This window comes from Theobroma cacao, chromosome 9, assembly GCF_000208745.1.
Source record: "Theobroma cacao cultivar B97-61/B2 chromosome 9, Criollo_cocoa_genome_V2, whole genome shotgun sequence".
Classification (NCBI taxonomy): Eukaryota; Viridiplantae; Streptophyta; class Magnoliopsida; order Malvales; family Malvaceae; genus Theobroma; species Theobroma cacao.
Genome location: NC_030858.1, coordinates 8943449 through 8966583, shown reverse-complemented (window position 1 = coordinate 8966583; position 23135 = coordinate 8943449). Strand labels below are relative to the sequence as shown.

At 33.5% G+C, this 23135-nt stretch overlaps 3 protein-coding genes across 5 annotated transcripts; 2 read left to right on the top strand and 1 right to left on the bottom strand.

Moving 5' to 3' along the window:
* Positions 23–2380, bottom strand: LOC18589003 (heat shock 70 kDa protein). Its single transcript, XM_018127806.1, has one exon. The coding sequence runs from the start codon at positions 2177–2179 to the stop codon at positions 227–229; it is 1953 nt and encodes a 650-aa protein (XP_017983295.1). The 5' UTR covers positions 2180–2380; the 3' UTR covers positions 23–226.
* LOC18589002 (eukaryotic translation initiation factor) lies at positions 9521–15310 on the top strand. Its single transcript, XM_018127802.1, has 9 exons — positions 9521–9934; positions 11245–11316; positions 11557–11652; positions 11804–12028; positions 12112–12209; positions 12780–12867; positions 13045–13395; positions 13480–13722; positions 13836–15310. The coding sequence occupies exons 1-9, from the start codon at positions 9749–9751 to the stop codon at positions 14877–14879; spliced, it is 2403 nt and encodes an 800-aa protein (XP_017983291.1). The 5' UTR covers positions 9521–9748; the 3' UTR covers positions 14880–15310.
* Positions 16455–22630, top strand: LOC18589001. 3 transcript variants are annotated; one of them, XM_007013787.2, is made up of 10 exons: positions 16455–16667; positions 16762–16819; positions 16920–17066; positions 17155–17211; positions 17710–17789; positions 17892–17946; positions 19359–19472; positions 19699–19891; positions 21229–21299; positions 21981–22630. In XM_007013787.2, the coding sequence occupies exons 1-10, from the start codon at positions 16509–16511 to the stop codon at positions 22163–22165; spliced, it is 1119 nt and encodes a 372-aa protein (XP_007013849.2). In that variant the 5' UTR covers positions 16455–16508; the 3' UTR covers positions 22166–22630. The 3 variants fall into 3 exon arrangements, with proteins under 3 accessions (XP_007013849.2, XP_017983316.1, XP_007013850.2); XM_018127827.1 differs by having other exon boundaries at positions 17155–17241; XM_007013788.2 differs by lacking the exon at positions 21229–21299 and having other exon boundaries at positions 17155–17241.

Here is a 23135-nt window from a genome sequence, read left to right as displayed (position 1 = left end):
GCAATGAGAAAACTACAAGTGATTCAACTTGCAAAAGAGGAAATCTGCCAGTTATAATAAGATTCACTTAGAAAAGGCTTTAACTTGAACAATTTTACATGGAACAAAGACAGTACAAAACAACAAGAAGCACAATTAACTAGAAACTGAACTTAGACAGACACAAAACTAGCCCCCAACTGAAGCCCCTGAAGCAAAAGGCAAAACCTTTTTCTTCGCTTCAACTTCAATCCACCTCCTCAATCTTTGGTCCAGGGCCAGAACCAGACCCCGACCCAGTATATCCACCACCACCCATCGGCACATCACCATCAGCGGCACCACCCTGATACATCTTTGAAATTATGGGATTGCAGATACTTTCCAGCTCCTTAAGCCTGTCTTCTAACTCATCAACTTCAGCCAACTGGTTCCTATCAAGCCACTCAATGGTCTCCTCCACCGCCTTCTCGATCTTCTCCCTATCTTCAGGGCTCAATTTCGCTGCAAATTTCTCATCCCTCACCGTGTTCCTCATGTTGTAAGCATAATTCTCCAACGCATTCTTTGCCTCCACTTTCTTCTTCACTTCTTCATCCTCTGCCTTGTACCTCTCTGCGTCTTTCACCATCTTTTCAATCTCTTCCTTGCTTAACCTTCCCTTATCATTGGTAATTGTAATCTGGTTCTTAACACCAGCTGTCTTATCCTCAGCTGTTACATTCAATATCCCATTTGCATCAATGTCAAAGGTAACATTGATTTGAGGAACACCTCTTGGAGCTGGAGGGATACCAGTAAGCTCAAATTTCCCAAGCAAATTATTATCCTTGGTTCGTGCTCGTTCTCCTTCATAAACTTGGATCAAAACACCGGGCTGATTATCAGAATAAGTAGAGAAAATCTGTTCCTTCTTGGTTGGAATTGTGGTGTTTCTTGGAATCAACACAGTCATGACCCCACCGGCAGTTTCCAATCCAAGACTGAGAGGAGTAACATCAAGCAACAACAAATCTTGCACCTTCTCATCCCCTTCACCAGTGAGAATTGCAGCTTGAACCGCAGCGCCGTATGCGACAGCTTCATCAGGATTTATACTCTTGCAAAGCTCTTTCCCGTTGAAAAAATCTTGCAACATTTTCTGAATTTTGGGAATCCTAGTTGACCCACCCACGAGAACTACCTCGTGAACTTGACCCTTATCAATCTTAGCATCTTTCAAACACTTCTCCACTGGCTCCATACATTTCCTAAACAAATCCATGTTCAACTCTTCGAACCTCGCCCTTGTAATCGTAGCATAAAAATCAATCCCTTCAAACAAAGAGTCAATCTCAATAGTCGTCTGAGTAGTCGAAGACAGAGTCCTCTTAGCCCTCTCACAAGCCGTCCTTAACCTCCTCAGAGCTCTAGCATTTCCGCTGATATCCTTTTTATGCTTCCTCCTGAATTCAGCCACAAAATGATTAACCAACCTATTATCAAAATCTTCACCACCAAGATGAGTATCACCAGCCGTAGCTTTGACTTCAAAAATCCCTTCTTCAATCGTCAACAACGAAACATCAAAAGTACCACCTCCAAGATCAAAGATGAGAACATTTTGCTCGCCTTTTCTCGAAGCCTTCTTATCCAAGCCATAAGCTATCGCAGCAGCCGTTGGCTCATTGATAATCCTCAATACATTAAGCCCAGCTATGGCACCAGCATCCTTGGTAGCTTGCCTTTGCGAGTCATTAAAATAAGCAGGAACCGTAACCACAGCGTTTTTCACAGTATGCCCCAAAAAAGCTTCAGCGACTTCCTTCATCTTAGTCAACACCATGGATGAAACTTCCTCTGCAGAAAACTGCTTCTCTTCCCCTTTATAACGAACTACAATCATAGGTTTATCTCCAGGGCCTGGGATAACCCTGAATGGCCATAGTTTGACATCGCTTTGAACGGATGGGTCGGAGAAACGCCGACCGATGAGCCTTTTAGCGTCGAAAACTGTGTTTTCAGGGTTCATGGCGACTTGGTTCTTTGCTGCGTCGCCTATTAAACGCTCGGTGTCGGTGAAGGCTACGTAAGAAGGAGTGGTTCGGTTGCCTTGGTCGTTGGGAATGATTTCGACACGATCGTTCATCCATACCCCGACACAGCTGTAAGTTGTGCCCAGGTCTATACCTATTGCCTTGCCTTCAGTTTTTGTTGCCATTGTTGAAAGCTAAAATGAAAGAAAGAAAAGAAAAAGAGTGTTACAGATTTTGTTGATATTTTGTGAACAGACTGCAGAATCTGAGGTGGGTCTGGGACGGAACTTAGTTTTATAGTGTTTACAGGAAAATTTATCCTAGAAAGTTCCAGAAAATTGCAGTGCTTTAGAGGAAAATCGAGGAAGTTCTGGTGAGACTCATTTTAAGGTAGAGAAAGGGATTCAATTACGTTGAATTTACCGGGTATCCTGCATTATCTGACGTTACTGTGGGATGAAAGGATGGGTAGTTTGGGGAAATCCAGATTATTTAAAATGCTGAGACGGTCGGGGTGTTAAATTCTTAGTTTCATTAGTTTTTGGAAGGATCGAGGCGAGCCGTTTTCACCTGTAGCTAAAGAAAAAACTATGGATGGAAACGGTGATGCGGTGTCAGGTGAAAGATGGGATTGACTCACGTGGCATTTGGTGTCAAACCAGGTTTTGGGTTGCGTATACGTGGCAATGGCCCAAGTTCAAGTGAACACTTTTAGCCTTTTGGGCAAAAGATTCAAGGTACACTTGCTTCTCCATTTCTCTACACCGCATCGTACAAGAGAATTATGGCAGGCTTTGACAAAATAAATAAATGAAAACAATATTAATAAGTTAATCTACTATCCGTAAAAATCATTTGTATTATATTTAATTCATTGTTTGTTAATATAACCATTTAATTCATTTGTCCGTGTAGGGGTGAGCAAAATCATTCTAAATGGAAACGAGTTTGATTTTTTTTTATTTAGTTAAAATGATTTTTAGGATATATGATTTAGGATATTCAATTCAATTTTCGATTAAAAATTTTTTCAACTTAATTAATCAAATTAATGGAACTGCTAATTATCAGAAATTTAATATTACATATTATCTATTAAGGTACTTTTTTAAGTAAATTATAATAATATTTTTGTATTAGATATAATAATTAAATTAATGTAATAACTTCCAATGCACTAAATGAAAATTTATCTTATACAATCCCAATCGCCTCTTAATCAGCATAATAAATAGTAAAAATTGCCTTTTGCATAAATAAAATCTATTAATCAAAAGAGTATTAAAAATTATAACAAATGACAAACAAATTAAATTTTAATTAATGCAATTAAAATGTCACATTTATGCATTCGCTAAACCTTGTTTACATCTTTTTATTGTGAATGCAAGACAAAAGCTCCAAACAAATAGTACTTAAAACAATAAATATTAAACATTAAGTATATAAAAATTATAATTCTTTTGCGACGTAGACGAACTTTTTGTCAGATGATAACATTACGAATATGTAAAGCATAAAGAACAACAATTTTAAATATCTGATATTACAACTTAAAATTGTAAATATCATTTATATTAAATTAAAATTAAAAAAATATATTAAATGATAAAAAATAATTTAAAATATAATTGAATAGAAATATAAATTTTAGTCACTCAAAAATATTTGAACAAAGTCCAACTCAAACTTAAAAAATTTAAGCCCAAGCTTTGTGGAACCTACAATTTGGTTGTATGGCCTGTTCTCGACGCCTACTTGAGTGTGTAACTCTTGTATTGTTTGGGCCTAAATACCACCTATGCTTGTGCTAGAAAATGCCGAATTTTTCTCTACGATTTCTTCTTTCATTTCCCTATTGCTTTTCGCCTGCCTCTCTGGGGTTTTTTTTTTTTTAATTTTCCATTTATTTTCGAAATCTATAAGAGATTGATCAAATCAAGTTTGTAAATTTCTTAATTAATAAAAATATATATTTTATTTTTAATTGATCAAATGTATATTTTTTACATCTTCATATATACTAATTTTAATATAATGATAACTATACCTTTATATAATTTTATTAGTTATGATAACTCTAATAGTGAAATAAAATTAAAGTTAAGGAAATTAAATATCATTATTCATAAATTTATTTATATATACGTTTTATTTTTTAAAATATTTATGTTTTATTTTAAAAGTTAGCGTACATTAATATTGTGAAATATATTAATTTCATGTAAATTTCATTTTAATTGTAAGTAAAATAAAATCATCATTTAAATAATAATCTTAAACATAAAATTAGTTTATTAAAAAAATTGATATATTTATTAATAACTAATTCCATTACTATTTATAAAAGTAAGGTTAGTTTATATAATACTTTGTTTATATTTTTGTAAAATGATCTTATACAAACATATTATAAAACAAATAGGATTTTTTTCCTCGCTTTCTCTTTCTATTTTATTTTCCTTTCCTAATTCAATTTATTAATTAATAATTTTATTTTCATCATTTTTATTCATGCGTAAAAGTTAAAAATTAAATTAACAAAATAAAATTTATAAAGAACAAGTTAGGTATTGGTATAATGCTTAAAAAAAGCTTCTAAATTATTTAAGAAAATTCAAATAAACTTTAATTTTTTATTACCTTCAATCAAGTTTTTCTATTTTTATTTTGAATCAAATACACCCTTATAACTAATCTTTAATTAATTATTTTTAATTAAAATATTACTTGTCATTTATATGCTTACATGATATTGATAAAAGGTAAAAATATCACATGATTATGTCATCATATTACATCAATATATAAAATTATTATTTATTGTGACATATCAATACGTTACGTTAATCTCATATAACATATAATAAGAAGTGATGTTTTGATTAATAATAATTAATGATAAAAATTTATTGGATTTAAAATAAAAATATAAAAATATGATTAAATGTAATAAAAATAAAAAATTTTTAAATATTTTATTTAAATAAATATTTCGTAAACATTTCCCTCTAAGGCTAATTCGAATTGTGGCCGGGTGGATGAGCCTCCTCCTAATTTCCATTACATAGCCATTCAGAGAAACATTTCCCTCTAAGGCTATTTTTTATTTTCTTTCTTACATAGCCACCACTCCAAAACAACATCCTTTACTCTACTTAATACAAATACTATAAAAAATCTTAATCATACTTACTTTTCCTTTTCACTTTCTCTCAAAAAAGACCCTAGCTTCTGTCAAACTTCTTAACATGACGTTAGTATTCGCCGATGAATCCATCATTTTCTTCCTCTCTCCTCCCTCAAAGCTTCCACCGATTTTTTTTTTTTTTCTAAATCAACTCTCAGGACGGAGCTAGTTAATTTTTATTGAGGAGGTTAAAGACTAAGAAGAATAAAAGTTAAAAATTTTTAAAATTAATATATTAAACTTAAACATTAATAATCAAAATATTTATAATAGATAATAATTTTATATAATATGTAAATCAAAAGAAATAAAAAAAACTTATAATAGTATTTTAAGAAAGTTTTATTCGACGATGATAATATTTTTTTAATATAAACAATTAAATTATTTGTAAAAAATTTATCATTCATTTTGTTTTAAAGTTTTATCTTTCTCAATATAAACAACTAAAAAATTAATGTTGTCAACATCTAATATTCTTATTTATTATATTTAAGTTTGTAATACTAAATATTAAACTATAATACATTAACTATAAATAGTTAAATACGATATACAGAATTAATAATTTCTTCTTATATTCAAGATAATTTTCTTTCAACTAAATATAAAACATAAAACACATTAAAAACATATACTCAAGATAATTTCTTTCTTATATAATTAAGATTAATAAAAAATAACATATTAGTGAAATTTTGAACAACAACCAATAATGTAATACTAGAACTTATATTTAAGAATTACATATATATTAATTTTTTAATTTTTAAAAATTAAAATTATTAAAAATAAAATTCACATAACAGAAATAAAAAATCATGACAAGTAAGAGATATAACTTATATAACAAAAAAAAAAAGAATGTGGTTGATGATTCATAAAAATTTAAAAAAGTAAATCTATAAAAACTTAAAATATATTAGCAAATAGAATATAATTAAAAAAAATAAATATAAATAATAATAATAATAATAATAATATAAATAGAAAAAATTAAATAAAAATTTGACCTTTTTATAATTTCATAATATAAGGATAAAAAAAAGAAAAATATGAGTAGAGAAACTTAAAAATTTAAAAAAAAAATTAAAAATTTGAGTAAAATTGAATGAATTTATAAGGTCATTTTATTATTTTTTTAATTATATTAATTATTCAATAACAAATTATTTTAAAAAATCATTAAAAGATATAAAATATATAAAAAATTCTAAAAAGTTGGCCCCCATTACAAAGGGACGCTCCGCCCCTGTCAACTCTGTTTCTATTTGAAAAACTTGAGACTCCCTCACCACCTTTTACCATCGTCGCCTCTCTTCAGTGGCGACGATGGCGACAACTCTCTTTTTTCCTTTCTTTGTCTATTCTCTCTCCTCTCCTTATCCTCCCCATGAATTCCAAAAAACTGATAATATTTAAGTAAAGGCAAATCGAAGTCGTTTGGCCCCGAATTTAAAGAAAAAATTGAGAGGACTTAATTGCCTAAAAGTCAATTAGACCGTCAATTGGAGCAATAACTCAAACCTTACTTCAATATATATCATAATTATAGATTTCACATATTGATGACTGAAAAGTTTATTTTTATACCCCTGAGTAACTGAACGTTACTAAAAACTGATCACATGTGACAAGTCCATTCCCATTTACAGGCAAAGGCAAAATCTGGAAAATCAAGAGCAAGTTTTACTTGAAACATTGTCCTTTTTCACTTGCTTTTATCAATGATTGCAGGTGCAGGCTACTTTTGGCGACACTGCAACAAAATCCCCGAAAAAGTCAAATTGGTATATTCTCACTGTCATTTGCCCACTTACAAATTCAATGCAAAATCTATCTATATGTTTCATTTGTAAAAGAAAAAAGAAAACCCAAATTTCATTTAAGAAAATTAATGATCCATGTTAAGTTGACTAAATTAATTAAAATTATATGTTAGGACAATAAATAACTCATTTTTGAAACAACTTATTGTCTCTAACCTTTTTTTTTACCAAAAAACTATGAGGTTTCCAATCCAGGTTAAAGACTAAAGAGCAACAAAATTTTTATACCGTTCTCTCCATGTAAAAAATTACTGCAAAGCTCACCAAACAGTGCACAGAATAGCAAAATTCCCTAGTATGACGCAAGGGTGTACGTGTCGCAACGGTGTAACTCACTGAGTGCAAGTAGATTGCGAAAGTGAAAGGCAGGCTTCAATCTGACCGGCACGTGTAGGTTACGAGGTTGCTGTCGCGTTGAGATTCGGCTAAGACGGGGGAGTACAAATTAGAGGGAACCCATAGGCGGTAACCGGTAAAAGTTAGGGCAAGAACACAAACGCACGCTCCCTCGTGTCATGTTTGGTAACGCAGAGGGTAAGGCCGCCAAGGGTGAGTGAGTTTCATAAGAAAAAAAAAGCACGTTCGTTTTTAAGGAAAAAAAAACTGATGTAAAAAGTATTTTTATTTTTTTAAAGTACCTTTTTTGTCCTTGTGTTATTCCCCCGACATAGATGATGCAAGTCATAAGTCGATTCTCGAAATTACTTTTTTGGCCCTTTGCTTCTATGACATTACTATGGTGGTATTATAATATTAAAAAAATACATATAATATTTAGAAAATCTTAAATTATTTTAAAATATTTAAATAAATTATTTTTTGAGTTTTTATATTTTATTTTAGTTTAAATAAGTTATTATGATCAATAATTAATTACTTATTATTAATTAAAATGAAACTTATTATTTTTTATATCATGCGATGTTAATGTAATATGTTGACTTATCATAATAAATAATGACATTACATGTTAATGTGGTATAATAACGTCATCACATGGTAGACTCATCCTCCATTATGACCAGTCATATAACATAAAAAAAACATGTGTCATTTTCACTAATGACATCTAGTCAGTCGTTAATTATAAGACTTTATTTGATATAAAATAAAAATTCAAAAACTTAATTGAATGTAATAGAAAAATGATTTATTTTAAAATTTTTAAATCATTTAAGAACTTTTAAAGTATTGTGCAAAAAAATACTAAAAAAATAGTATAGCTCTAAGTGAGTTCTTATACAATTATTGTATGAGAATAATTCATTCACAATTATTAGAATTAGACCAGACAATGATCTGTTTAAAACTCTAGATTATTGAAACAATGATTCAATTGTTAAGTCATTTTAGTTAATTTCATATAAATAAAAATTATTATAAATAAAATTATATATTTTTTAGATATTTTGTATAATTATAAAAATGATAATTTATGATTAATATTAGAAACATTCATTATCATTGAAAACTTACCAAAAAAAGAGTTAAGTTTATAAATTTGATTTTACTTTGTAGTTTTGTATAATGTATTTTTATTTTTTAAAATTTTTCAAAAGATATATTTAAATGAAAAATACATATCATCATTTTTTCATAAACCCAATGAATTAATGCGAGTTTATTCAAGTTAAATGTACAAAACAATCAATTAAAGAATGAACTCGAATCGAGGTTCGGCTCACTATGTTGTCCATTTGATTTTGATAATTATTATCTCATTCTTTTGGTAATATTTTTTATTCTAATTAAAAATATATTTGATTACAAATAATAATTTTTAGAAGATAATTAATATATGTAATGTATCTTTGATGATACAATCCTAAAAGTACCCAAAAGAAAGTCTTTGAATCAATAAAGTGATCAAAACAATAGATTTTCTATGTTTATATCTTGACATGAATCTATGTTATATCCTCATATATACATTAACTTTATTATCATCATCATAAAAGAAAGAAAACCTTATGTATGCCTTTTGTTTTGAGCTTATGATTTTCTTCTTCATTGTATTTTGTCCCACGAGAAGTTAGCTTTTTCTTTTTCACCTTGGTTGCTTTCTTTATCAAAGAGACATTAGCCTAAACAGAGTGCTCATATTTGAAAATATTTTTTTTTCCAATTTTACTTATTTTTATGTTATGATGAAACAAGCACATACGGACTTTGTAATTTCTAATAAAATTTTAGAGGGACTGGCATAAGGTTTTTAAAAATTTACAAGGTGATATTAATTATCAAATTAACAAAAATAAATTTTTAAGCAATAAATAGAATTTGTATAAGGCTTTTAAAACTAAAACATTTAAATAAGAGTAGAACACTAATAAAGGAGGAAGGGCAAAGTTGTCAATCAAAGCCAAAGAGATCTTGGCAAGTGCAAAACCAACAAGGGTACTGATGTAATTATACATATAAACCAACAAATAGTGACTGAAAAAAAAAAAAAAAAAAAACTCTTCAAAAGAAGGGTTTGTTTTTCCTCGCTACCGTCCTCACATACTTGCTCTTCTCTTCTCTTCTCTTCTCTTCTTTGCTCTCCCGCAGAAGAGAGAGAAAAACTTTCGTCTCTTCTCTCTCTTGAAAAACCAATTTTGTTTCTTTATCTCTTTATATTCAAGAACCTTTTTTTTTGTCCTTCGATATTCAGATTCAGCGTTTTACTATCGCTGAGTTTTTTGCCTTTTCTGATCGGACGGTGGAGATTGAATCTCGCCTGAAAAGATTGAGGTATGCAGCAGGGTGATCAGACGGTGTTGAGCTTAAGACCTGGTGGTGGTCGAGGGGGCAGACTCCTTGGTGGTCCTTCTTCTTCTTCATCATCTTCATCTTCTTCTTCGTTAGCCTTTGGTTCCCTTTCCTCTGATCTTCCTCTATTTCGTCCTCATGGCGGTGCTCCTCCTCCCTTTTCCATTAAGGTTCAATCTTTTTATCCCTTTCTCTTCAAAACCCATATTTCAGTTTTTTTGGATCTAGCCTTTTTGATGTGATCTTTATTGGTTTTGATTGATTTGGGTTGGGTTAGTTTTGCCTTGTAGATATTTTACTGTTGGATTCAGATGGATTTTCTTTTTAAATTGTTCTTGTAACAGCTGTTAGGTAGTGCTTTTTTGCGACTGAATTCTGAGCTAGATTGGATCTTTAGCAACTAGATGTGATTTTATCATTGCTGTTGTCGATTTGTAATATATGTTTGAGATAAATATTGTTTTTTATTTTTCGTTTGAAAGACTTTAAATTTATACCTTCTTGCTTTTACTAGCAAACTTGGTGTTTGCCAAATTTTTCTTGTTATTAATCATAAGAGAATAGAGTTGGATATTATTAGACCTTTAAAAGGGGAAGAGTATGAATAGCTTTGTCCTAATTCTTGGTGGGGCACTTAGTATGTGTACTTGCTGTAAATATGGACAAAGATAAATATGTAGGCTTTAGGTGGGTATTCTATGAGTTTCTGATTGCCCATAAAGGACCTACAAACATTTAGGATCTTATTTTTAAACAAATGGAGTTGTTCCAGTGAGGAAAGATGATGAACTTGTCCTCTCTGTTGGTCAATCCTCTTAGCTATGTTTCAATGGTTATCTATGGAATATTTTTTGATTTATTGGTGGCGGAATTTGAAAAATCTATAAGCGGGTTTAACTGATTGCCATGTCTCTCTTTAACTACAAATAAAGAAGTTAACATTAAAATTTTAAGTGCATGCGGTCAGTTAAACCCACTTGTGGATTTTTAAACTCTGCTGCTGGTGTGTAAAATAGTAATATATAGTTATATGTGCCACTTGTATTTACTTGTGGATCCTCCTAATTGGAAAGAATAAGTTATATTAATGAGTTGAATTTTATTAAGTGTATGGACTTTTTGCATATTAAGTAACCAAGCCTATATTGAGGATTGTGAGGTGCAAAAGATGTGATCTTTTGATGACCTCCTTATGATACAAAATCTTTGTATTTCAACTAATGTGATGTCTTTTTATTTGGATGTCACTCAGCATTTGTGGAACTTATCTTTTTATTTTTGTTAGATAAATATGTTAATTTTTTGATAACCTTGTTTGGAATTCTCCATATAAGTTCGTAGTAATGATTTAGAGTTTGTGTTTACTTTTATTCCATTGCCTGCTTTATTCTTTAGACAGTGATCTGCATGTTTACATGCTGCATATTGGAATATTGTTGGGTTGTAGAATCTGAAGTTATCAATTGCTTTACTGTTGTAGGCTGGAGACACACGATTTGAGGGTCGTGAACGTGTGCGATACACCCGCGACCAGCTTTTACAGCTTAGGGAGGTAATTGTATAAACTTGTGCTTGGTAGTATACTTTATTTCTGCATCTATTAAAGTATTGTTAAATTTTGCTTCCAAAAACCAACCAAAAAAGAGAGAACATATGCTTTTTATTTGCTTGCAAGGGAGTTGTTCAATGTTGTTTGCACTCTGTTTCAATTATATTGAGTTGAAATAGCACAGTGTCACTTTTTGATTAGTGTTTGATATAATCTCTGCTTATGCTGTTTGCCTTCTTTTAGGCTGTAGAAGTTGCCGATGAGATTCTTAAAATAAAACGAGAAATTGAAGCGGAACTCTTTGGTGAAGATCAAAACTGGGGTCGTGGGGAAAGCAATGTAATCTCTAAGTTCTTTTTTGCATTTTATGTTTTATTTGCTTATTTTAGAAGTAATTATTTGTCTTGATTATGTCTGTATTTGCAATTATTTCTGCCAAACCATCCTTATTTGTTAACACTTGTTGATCCATCTTCTAAACTTTTGCTAGCCACCAAATCAGAGTCAGAACCGTTACTCTGAGCCGGACAATCGTGATTGGCGTAACCGTTCAGCACAGTTTCCTTCTGCTGGTGAGGAGAGGTCTTGGGAATCCCTTCGGGATAGAGAATTTGGAAACCGATATGACTCCAGACAGACAGAAGCTAATCAATTTAATCGCCAGGACCAACTCAACTCTCAGTTCTCCCGGGCACAAGTCTCTTCTAACCAAGGGGTAATTGATGTAAAAAGAGTTGAATTCTTTTTGTGTTTTTAAGATTTTTGGCATTAGACATTGAGTTTCCTTTATTGAACCAGGGAGGACCAGCTCCGTCTTTGGTCAAAGCCGAGGTGCCCTGGTCAGCTAGAAGGGGGACTCTTTCTGAGAAGGAGCGTGTTCTAAAGACTGTTAAAGGGTAAAATTTAAAATACGTTTCTTGCATCATTATGTCTGATTTCTATTGACAAACCATAAGGGACTTTGATTTTCTTGATCTTATTCAGGATGTGGTCTTTATTAAGCCCAATGGTGCCCTAGTAATCCATGTAGTAGGAACATTTTTTTTGGTTTCTTACTAAGTTACTGAAATAAGGAATTGCTTTGAACTTCCAACCTTGGATTTTATTATGGCATAACAAGCTCTACAGTTTAGATTTAATATGTTTTTAAGTATGGTTTGTATCTGCAACTTTTAATTTTCGAAGTTGTTGAATACGAGTTGCACCTTACGTTGAGCAGTGAATTAAGAGAATGTGATAAATTTATTCTTGATACTAATGGCAGTGGTGAAAATTGCATATTCGTTATCTGATCACCTTTACAAGCCATGTCTTCCATTTGTAAATAGCTTGCAAACTTGCAAAGTGTTTTTTCTTTTGTCAAGTTTGCATGATAGGAAGAGGCAATGATTACCTTCCCCGTCCTTTGTGATGAAATTAACTGTGAATGACTGATTTTTCTGAATGGTTCTCTGTTCTCTGTGCAGGATACTGAACAAGCTGACTCCTGAGAAGTATGATCTTCTGAAGGGTCAACTTATTGATTCTGGCATCACATCAGCTGATATCTTGAAGGTTATTCTTTTTTACATTACTGTTAGTCATTTTACATTACTACACATTATTCTGTATGTATGTGTGTGTGTGTGTGTGTGTGTAAACACACACACATGCTATCACACTTTGATTTATATCGTTTTCTTTTTAAGTTACTGCAGTTGTAAGATGAACTCACTGATGGTATCTTTGCAGGGGGTTATTTCTCTAATATTTGAGAAGGCTGTTCTGGAACCCACATTTTGTCCCATGTATGCTCTGTTGTGTTCTGATCTTAATGATAAGCTCCCCTCATTCCCATCTGATGAACCTGGTGGTAAAGAAATCACATTTAAGCGAGTCCTTTTGAATAACTGCCAAGAGGCATTTGAGGGAGCTGACAAGCTTAGGGAAGAAGTGGGGCTGATGACTGCCCCTGAGCAAGAGATGGAGCGTAGGGATAAAGAAAGGATGGTCAAGCTCCGTACTCTAGGTAACATTCGTTTAATTGGTGAGCTTCTGAAGCAGAAAATGGTACCTGAGAAGATAGTCCATCACATTGTGCAGGTTACTTCTTGTCTTTCTGATTAATGGTGCCTGGGTTCATTAGTAACTTATTCTAAACCATTTTTTACCTTTTCTGTCAAACAGGAACTTTTGGGCCATGATACTAAAGCTTGCCCTGCAGAGGAGAATGTTGAAGCCATTTGTCAGTTCTTCAACACTATTGGTAAGCAGCTTGATGAGAGTCCAAAATCACGGCGCATAAATGATATGTACTTCAGCAGACTGAAGGAATTGACTACAAATCCTCAGCTTGCCCCAAGATTGAGATTTATGGTTCGTGATGTTCTTGATCTTCGTGCAAGCAACTGGGTTCCCAGGCGTGAGGAGGTAGCTCATAAATGCCATCAAAATTTTCTGCTTTAGATTAGATAGATGTTGTTGACATGTCCTTGTGAATGGGTTTTAAACTCAATGTCTCCTTATTTTCTTAATTTTTGCAGGTGAAAGCCAAAACAATCACAGAAATCCATTCCGAGGCTGAAAAAAATCTTGGGCTGCGTCCAGGTGTTACTGCAAGTATTAGAAATAGTCGTGTTGTTTCTGGTGGTCCGATGAGTCCTGGTCCTGGTGGTTTTCCTATCACTCGTCCTGGTACTGGGGGTTTGATGCCTGGAATGCCAGGAACTCGAAGAATGCCTGGTATGCCTGGAATGGACAATGATAATTGGGAGGTTCCTAGGAACCGGTCAATGCCAAGGGGTGATGGGTCAGGTGTACTGCCTGGGGGACGTGTCCCATCACCATTAATCAATAAATCAACTTCAATGAATCCAAGGCTGCTACCTCAAGGTAGTGGTGGCCTAATGAGTGGTAGGACAAGTGCCCTGTTGCAGGGCGGTTCAAACCCTCCAGCTCGGCCATCTAACTCTATTTTAGGTGCAGAGCCTGTGGGACAACCTTCTCTTTCTGCCAAACCTGTGCCTGTGGCTGTTTTGTCTCCGGTTCTAGAGAAACCGCCAGCACCGGCTGCAAGTATAAATCCAGATCTACAGAGAAAAACACAGGCGCTATTGGAGGAATATTTTGGTGTTAGGCTGCTGGATGAAGCATTGCAATGTGTGGAGGAACTAAAATCTCCATCATACCACCCTGAGGTTGTGAAAGAAGCCATCTCCATTGCCTTGGAGAAAAGCCCACCCTGTGTTGAGCCGGTTTCAAGACTTCTGGAATACTTACTTATTAAGAAAGTTCTTACACCTAGAGACATAGGGACTGGATGCCTGCTCTATGGTGCCTTGTTGGATGATATTGGCATTGATACGCCAAAAGCACCAAATAATTTTGGAGAAATAATTGGGAAAGTTGTTATGGCTGGAGGATTAGATTTTAAGGTGGTGAAGGAAATCCTAAAGAAGATGGAAGATGACAAGTACCAAAAAGCTGTATTTGATGCAACAATGAGGATCATTAGCTCAAATCCTTCGGGGGAAGCTCTGTTGGATGCACAGGCATCCGAGGTTGAGGCCTGTCAGAATCTATCCTAAATTTTGCATGCTACTCTTAGTGTCTGTATTCGCAAGGACTTCTGCTTATCTCCACTTCAATATGATGTCCCCTACGTTTTTCCCCCCTTTTTGAGGCGAGCAACTTGTATTATTTGATAAAGGTGGAGCTGCCAAGGACAGGTAAAATTTTATTGAGTTGTATATTTCTCCGAGGTCATAGCGGTGTGTTTATTGAGAAAAGAAATGAAAACCATAATGCCATGGATTTTGTCCTCGAGTGTGGCTAATACATGCCAGAGTTCTCGGGAAGAGTGGTCACCTGTTTAAGGGATCCAGTTGTTTTTGTATTTGATTAGTTTTTTGATAATTTTTTTTGACTGAGTAATTTAGTTTATTGTTGAACTTAGTCCATAAATCTCAAGTTTTTATCTTATTTACAGTCAAAGTGAAGTCCACTTTGATTTCTATCACTGCATTTATCCGTGCATTCTCACTTTACCAAGTTAAAATAAAACAAAAAAAAGCATAAATTCATTACGATGTGCTGTCAGAGACAGATTTAGGATGGTAATTTGCATGCTAAATAAAATAAAGTCCTGAAGAAAAATCCAGGCAACTCTTGGGTATATCACCTAGTACTAACTGTTGTTGATGGAGCTTAGATTAATGTGATAAATGGTTGTCTTAAATGAATCCAGGAATAGGATATGAGCTTAATAATAATATGTGGTGGCCAAGGGGTAGGCATGTTCCTGGCTGTAATGGAGGCTTGCCGAATGCAAAATAGAGTTAGCTAGGATTATGAGCTTATCTTATCAGCAGCATGGGAGGGGGAGGGGGAGCGGGAGGCGCCGTGTCATGCCAAAAAGATCAATGTCTGCTGTCAATTTTTGGGTTTGAAAGGGGCTTGTCAAATAAAAGTGTTTGTTGACTAAACTTGTACCGCTGTTGATTATATAACTGAATAGTTGTTTCTTCAATCATTGAGCTTGCTATCCCTTCACGTTTAACTTAACTTACGCTCCACCTATTGGACTTCACCAATCTTGGCTTATCGGACCTTTTCTGCGCCTCTAAATTAATTAACCTTTCAACTTTTTCTTCTTATTTCACCAATGCCTCCATCTGATTATCCCAAGCTCACAACTCTTATCAAGATCAGTTCTTCTAAACTTATAAGTTGATTAAAGAATATGCATAAAGAAGATTTATCGTGGACTAATTTTTAATAAAATCGTTAATTGTATTTTTAAGTTTTTGCTGATCTATAGTAGTAATATTGGAGTGAACAAATATTAGTTTTTAGGTATGTCTGTTTTACTTCTTTTTCATATGTCGAGATAAATTGTATTTATAATGATTTAAAAACTTTTGTAAGCATTTGAGGGAAGGAAAAGTGTTTTCATTTTTGGTATGCTAATAAGTTTCTGTAATTATGTTCGAACATTTATCTAATATTAGCATGAATTTTTTGTTTATAAAATTCATTACTCATTGACTTAGAAATACTTGGAACTAAGAAAGATGAAACTGGACTATTGGGCTACCATAAACCTTGTGAAATGTGAAACACGCCCAGGTGGGCAGGTCTTTAAAACCAACTTCCAAAATAATAATAAAAAAAAAATCCCAGAATCTTCCCGCGTCTTTTGATTTCGGTAGACAGAAATGTCCGCCGGCGAAAACCGAGCAGCATCAGCAGCAGCGACAGATACTTCAAATGATGAATCGTTAAGGCTAGCCGTAGCCATATCTCTCCTCCGATCAAAGTTTCTCCAGCGCCATCATCCTCCTTCCCAATCCGACGCTCTTAAATGGAAGCGAAAGGTCTCTATTTCTCTCTTTTCCTTCTAACTACCTCTTTACATTTGCCAATCTCAGCTTCTAATTTCTCTCTCTCTCTCTTTGATGGAATTTTTAGGCAAAGGAGCGAAAGCAAGCGATTCTCAGACTCAGAGACGATCTCAAGGAAGCCGAAGGTTCTCCAGTTCTACTCTTTCTCTTCAAAATTTCTTCCTTCCTTTCGGCTGCATTTAGTTTTCTTTGAACATAGGGTTGCGTGAATGTATGTGTTTCTAGATGCTTCGCAATGCGATCTTTTCCCGCAAACTGCTTCTTGCAAGTGCTATTTCTTCGATAAGATGGGGAAATTAAGCCCTAATCGACTCGGAGACGCTTCTGATCGTAGATTCAATGATGTTCTTCGCCGAAGATTTCTCAGACAAGGTTAAATCATTAACATTTTATCAATTATCAGAACTAGCGACGTGTTTTCAATGTTTGTCTAATATATGGCTTCTTTTCTGCTTTGCAGTTCGATTGAGGGAAAGAAGGAAAAGAGCTGCTTCATCTCTAAAAGGGCGTGTTTTAGGTGCATTTATAAAACCTTTCTGGACCCTTTGTAACTAATCTGGCTTCCTTCTTATGCTTTAAATTTTTGTGATTCAATCTATTTTTCTTGGGGCACCACGATCATATGGCAATATAAGGTTCAATCTTGTATCTTATTTGATTTAGATGATCAACTCACTTTAATGTTTATTTTACTGGGATAAGAAAGTATGAAGTGAATGAATTTCATTATTACAAAAAGTTAGTAGAATTACTATGCATGGGCTATTAACATCAAGTACCGCCCGTTTATGCCATTTATAGCATATTTGGTTTGTGAAATGGAATATTGTAGAATTGGAATATAATCATTTCATTCATAGAGTGGGATTGGAATGGAATAGGTATTTTATAGTTTGTATCATGATCATAGAGTAGATTAGTAGTTTTTTTGTTTGAACATTATGAATATACCAAAAGAGATGGTGTTCTTTTATTTTAATGGAACTATTAACAGGACTTCTGTTTATAACTGCAGGCTGTAATGATGAAGATCAAGCAGAGCAGCTTAAGGCTTCAATTGATTTTCTTGTGGAGCTTTGTGATACAAGTTCTCCTGTAAAGTGCCTTTTTTACCTTCTGGTTTTTGTTTGTCACTCTAAGAGATGTAAATCCATAGTGTGGTTTCTTCTTTTCTTCTTATTTATACCTTTTCTGTAGGTTCAAGAATCTAAATTCGAAAATTGGTCTCACCAAGCTGTGGAATTCATTTTAGGTAATCATGACATGGTATCATTCATTGGAGCTTATGTAAAATCTTTCACAATAGAAATTCAATTCATGAACTGTTTCTTCAAAAGACTGTATATCTAGGGGTATACAACATATTTTTTTTTTTTAAACTTAGGTGTACAACATGTTGAATATCAAATTCAGATGGAGATATCTCAATCCCATGGTTGTTTAAACGTACTGATAACTTCCACATCTTGTTGGTGACAAGAAGTGAACTGTAGGATTGATGTAGGCAAGATCAACAAAAGGAATGCCTAACCTATTTAATTGTGGCTGCTTTTGGTATAAGGTGTTTTTTTGAATACCGTAATGTACACTGCGATTAGTTCCCATGAGTACTTGCCTAATGTCATTTCCTGTTTTTAGATTGTGGGACAGTCTTTGGATTTTGATCTAAGGCAGCTTTTATGTTCTACTAGAAAAAAAGGTTAGAATGGAGTTTTTTAATTCCAGGATAGTTGTGACTTAAGCCTTTTGGTGTATTTTCTCTTTTTACTGAATAACTTACGATTTTCCTTTATTAGATTTTGCCATTTGTGCGGGTTGATCCTGTTTTTAACAAATCAGAAAAGAATTAAAAGCCCAATAAAACTGGTAGCATTGGCCATATTACTGTAGAAGACCTTGCCTGCTTACCATATTAAATGGTTGAAGCCCACATGGCATGAAATTCAGGTTGGTTAGAAAGCAGGGGAGAAAAAATTGATATTGTCTTTTAATGTATCTTATCTCATTCTGAAGTAGATGAAATGCTTTTCTGATTTAGACATCCCTGACTAATGTATATCTGAGTGAGGCAATGGTTCCACACTGATTTTGGTGATTAAGTTACTTTGAAGCCAAGTTAAGTTTATGAACCCGTACAAATGGCATCAGCAGTGTGAGAAAAGGCAGATGATATAGACAGGACTGCACATGAAGGATGTTTGGAAGGTGATTGACCTAAAAATCAAATTCAAAGAACAAAAATATAAATATGTTTTTACCTTTACCGTCTTGTACAAGTTGAAGTTGTTCTGACGCAGGAGAAATGAGAACTGTTGGTCCGACTGAATAGAAAATAAGACTTAAGTCACTCAGATTAAGCTTAGTGGAAACTAGCAGAAATTGCAATGTTTGCTAGTATTTGAGAAAGAAAGTTAAGAACAGAAAAGATTGTTTCTCTGATGTAAACTAGTGGTTATTCAGCATTGTTGAATCTGAAAGCTTGTTTGACATGGAAGATAAATGAATAAACTGTTGATTTCCATATTTTCTTTATCCTCGTTTCCCTTAGTTTCTTCCAGTATTTATTGTGTTGCAATGCGGGCCTTTTCTCGGCTTGCTATACTGATTTGAGCATCCTGACTGTCTGTGTGCTTTTCCTCTTCCTCTTTCATGTGTTTTCTTTAGTGGCATTGAAGAATCTATTATCGACGGGAAGGAACTTGGAATCCATCGAAGGAGTTGTTAGCAGCTTAATTATGCGTTTGGTTAGACTGATGTCTTCTCCCTCAAGAGGAGATGGTAAATATTCTGTTGTGGTTGGAATTTATTTAGATTTGTTGTAAGTTTGTGGTGTTAAACATTTATGTCTTCGATAAACAGAAAATTTTTTTCTTGTGCTTAATTGTTTACATCAGCATCTACTGATTACAGAAGTGAGATGCTAATGTGTGTTTGCCTTTCGTCACCATCAATTTTCTCTCCTTTCAGTCAGTTATTTATTTTTGTTTTCAACATGCTATTTCAGAGGCACATCACAGTGACACCAATTCCCAGTTCTACATTCAACATTTGCTTCGTAAGCTTGGGTGTGAACCCTACATTGGACAGCGTGTAATACTTTCAGTTTCTCAAAGAATATCTGTACTCGCAGAAAGTTTACTTTTCTCAGATCCATTTGATGAAAATTTTCCTGCTATGCATGACTGCATGTTTGTAATGTAAGTATTTCCTAGTTATCCAATCGTTTATGTTCTTTTCTCTAAATTTTCAACTTTGATTAACTGCAGCTCATTAGTTATAGTTTGACAAGAGCAATCATTAGTTACAGTTATTTAAAATTAGGACGCAGGACAATCTTGTAAGAATTTTTTGGATTGCTTATCGCTTCAGTCTTTGTCCTTGGCCTTTTTTGTTTTGCTGTATGTTTTCTCTTTTCCTTAGCATCATGCTCTGGTGCGTGTGCATATGTGTGTGTCTGTACTACTTTTTTTTTGTGAGAAAATAGCATTATGCTCTGTTTTAAAAACCGCAATTTTTATATCTCTTCTTGCTGCAGAGTTGCATTTTGCATCTTGTGCTTTGTTTTGTTCCCTTTCTATCTGCTGGAATAGTTATCTCCTAATATTCAAATTTAGAGATTTCCACCAGAATTATTGCACAAGAGTTATGGTTTTATGTACGGCATTGAGTTTCTAGCAATTGAGGAGAAGGCACAGGAGCTTGGAAACTTGTTTTAAGTCATTAAGTTTGCCTCAGAAGGATATTTAGATTGCTGAATGTCAGTCGAATCTGAGGATGGATCCTCCATATGTCCAGTATAACATTGAAATATGGCAAAATTTGTGTCATTTTTTTGAAATTTCGAAGACATGAAATTTCATGGATATTGACCTCCACTTTGATATTTTTGAGGATGTTTGATGAAATGACAAAAAAGTAGGAAAGAGTTATTGAAGCCCCTTGAAACACGATATTTCAAGAAATATTAGGAGATTCTTATCGAATGTTTATTTATTTATTTATTTTTGGATAAACGCTTGTTTCTTACGTAGATATATGCAGTCTTATTCCTACTTTGATTAACTTGAACCCATAATGTCTAAGTCACGAGCAAGCAAACCTTATTATTGTGCCCAACAAGGTTGAAATGCTTCAGTTTCATATTTTAAGCATTCATTCATCCTAGTCTGGATCTGTTGATAATATAAAGGATGCTGGAGTGAGTGTTATCCATTGACAGCATGGATAAATTGCTTTTCTGTGAGGTAGATTTCAATACTACCCAAAATTTTTTTACCATGTTCATTTAGAAAGGAGTTCATTTCATGCTGTGCTATTGTTAACAAATTTCATGGTAACATATTTGTTTCTTGTGCTAAATATGCCAGCTTCTGTGCTGTTTAATAAGCTTTAGGTGAATTGTATGCAACCTCAGCAAGCTGCTTGTGTAAATAACTTGAGATTTTATGCTATACTTTTAAGTCTCTGGTATTGCATATGGATTTCCTCCGTGTAATATGAGTAGCTCAGTTTGATCTGTTTCTCTGGGTGGCAGGATCCAGCTTATTGAGTTTTTGGTATCAGACTACCTGTTAACCTGGTCAACAAATGAAGGCTTTGACAATAGTATGCATTGCCAAATTTTTCTGCTCATGGTTATTTATACTGTTGTGGTCCTATTACTTCACCATGCTTGCTTCCTCGGTTCCAATGTAACATACCACTTAGGCGTACATATATGGTTTCTGGGATTGATGTAGTATTTTGCACAGCATGCATGTACCGAACATGAGATGTCAGCACATTTTGCATATGATAACGCACACAATCCTTGCATTTTGCATGCATTGCTCATTGGTCATTGCATATGGTATGGTTTGCCCCAAGAGAAGCAAACTCTTAAGGTAGGCTTATATTTGAAGTTTTGTCTCTGTCCACATCCCTTACTCATTTTTAGAACTTTGTAATTTCTTTGGTTCTGAACAGTCTCTTTTAAGCCCCTGCCTACTTCCCTTCTAACATAGAAAAGTAAATAGCAGTATGCATTGATTGTGAATAGCTGCAAAAAGATATTAATTTCACATTCACCCTTGTTCAAATTAGCGAAAAAGTTTCAGTAAATATGAAACTAGCATCAAAATCTTGATTACTATTATTTACTGCTAATTAGAGACACTATGTTCTTACGATACTACAGTAACGTTATTATCGTCTATTCATCCATCTAATGTCTATGGTTGAGGTGAATGGTAAAGTTGCTGGGCTGCACTGACCATTAGGGAATGATAAATGACAATGACATTGCAGTTCTTTTTGAAGAGTGGGTGACATCACTTGTCCAGGCACGGAAAGCTGTTGAAGTTCTAGAGAGCAGAAATGGGCTGTATGTGGTGTACATTGATCGAGTCACGGGAGAATTGGCTAAACTCGTGGGTCAGGTTCCATTGTTGCAGAAGCTCAATTCAGATATTTTTGATGCCCTTTTCCGTTAGGGTATCTGCAATGGGAGTCACATGCCTGAAAATGCTTCAAACTTTTTTGGTTCTAGTTCTGGGATAGCAAACTGTAAACCATGCTTAAAATGGAAAACAAGTTTCAAGCGTTTTATCCCCTTGAGCACTTTTGCATTTTAAATGGAACGAGAATAGCATCTCTTTGGTCTTTGCTCAGTTTGAAAATTGGTGATAGAATAAAGTATGGGATTTGCGACTTTGCCTCAAATTTACGTACAGGTTTTAAGCCAGGGTCGTAGCGGCTGAAGCTTCAAGGTAGTGGTACCTCAGCGCGTCTCTTAGGCGGCTGCGTGTGTCAGCGTGGTTGACTGCTTGAATTTCATACCGTGTTGGAAAACCATTTTACCTGTGAGACTAGTATGATTCTAACTTCTGAATTATTTCTGCGCTGCATCATTACTTTGAATATAGTGAATTAAAACATATCAAGTGTTTTTAGAGTTCTTTTCTTTGGTAATATCTTTTCGTTATTTTTTTTTCCACACGATATGGAAGAAGTTTCAGATTGCTTCTTGTCCAAGTTCATTATATCATGATGAGACTATTATTTGATGTTTAGATCAGCATTTTACATATTTTTTTTGTTATATACCTGCGTGCTACCTTGTTTTACAAAAAATAAAAATTAAAACATTTTTATTTTAGCATTGCAAACACAAGCTTTTGAATTTAAATAAAACGAAACTAGTTTGTAATAGATTTGACAATTTGTGTTTGTATATTTTAATTATATTGTGTAGATATATAATATTAATAGTTATACAGGTAAATATGAAGACAATACGATTAATTAAACATATCAAGATTCATATTATATACGATTATATATACATTTATTAAATGTGTAACATGACTTTTATTAAACGGATTGGATTAAATTTTATATAACATAATATTATTTATAATTCTTTTAAACAATTAACATTATTAAATTAAAATATATACAATT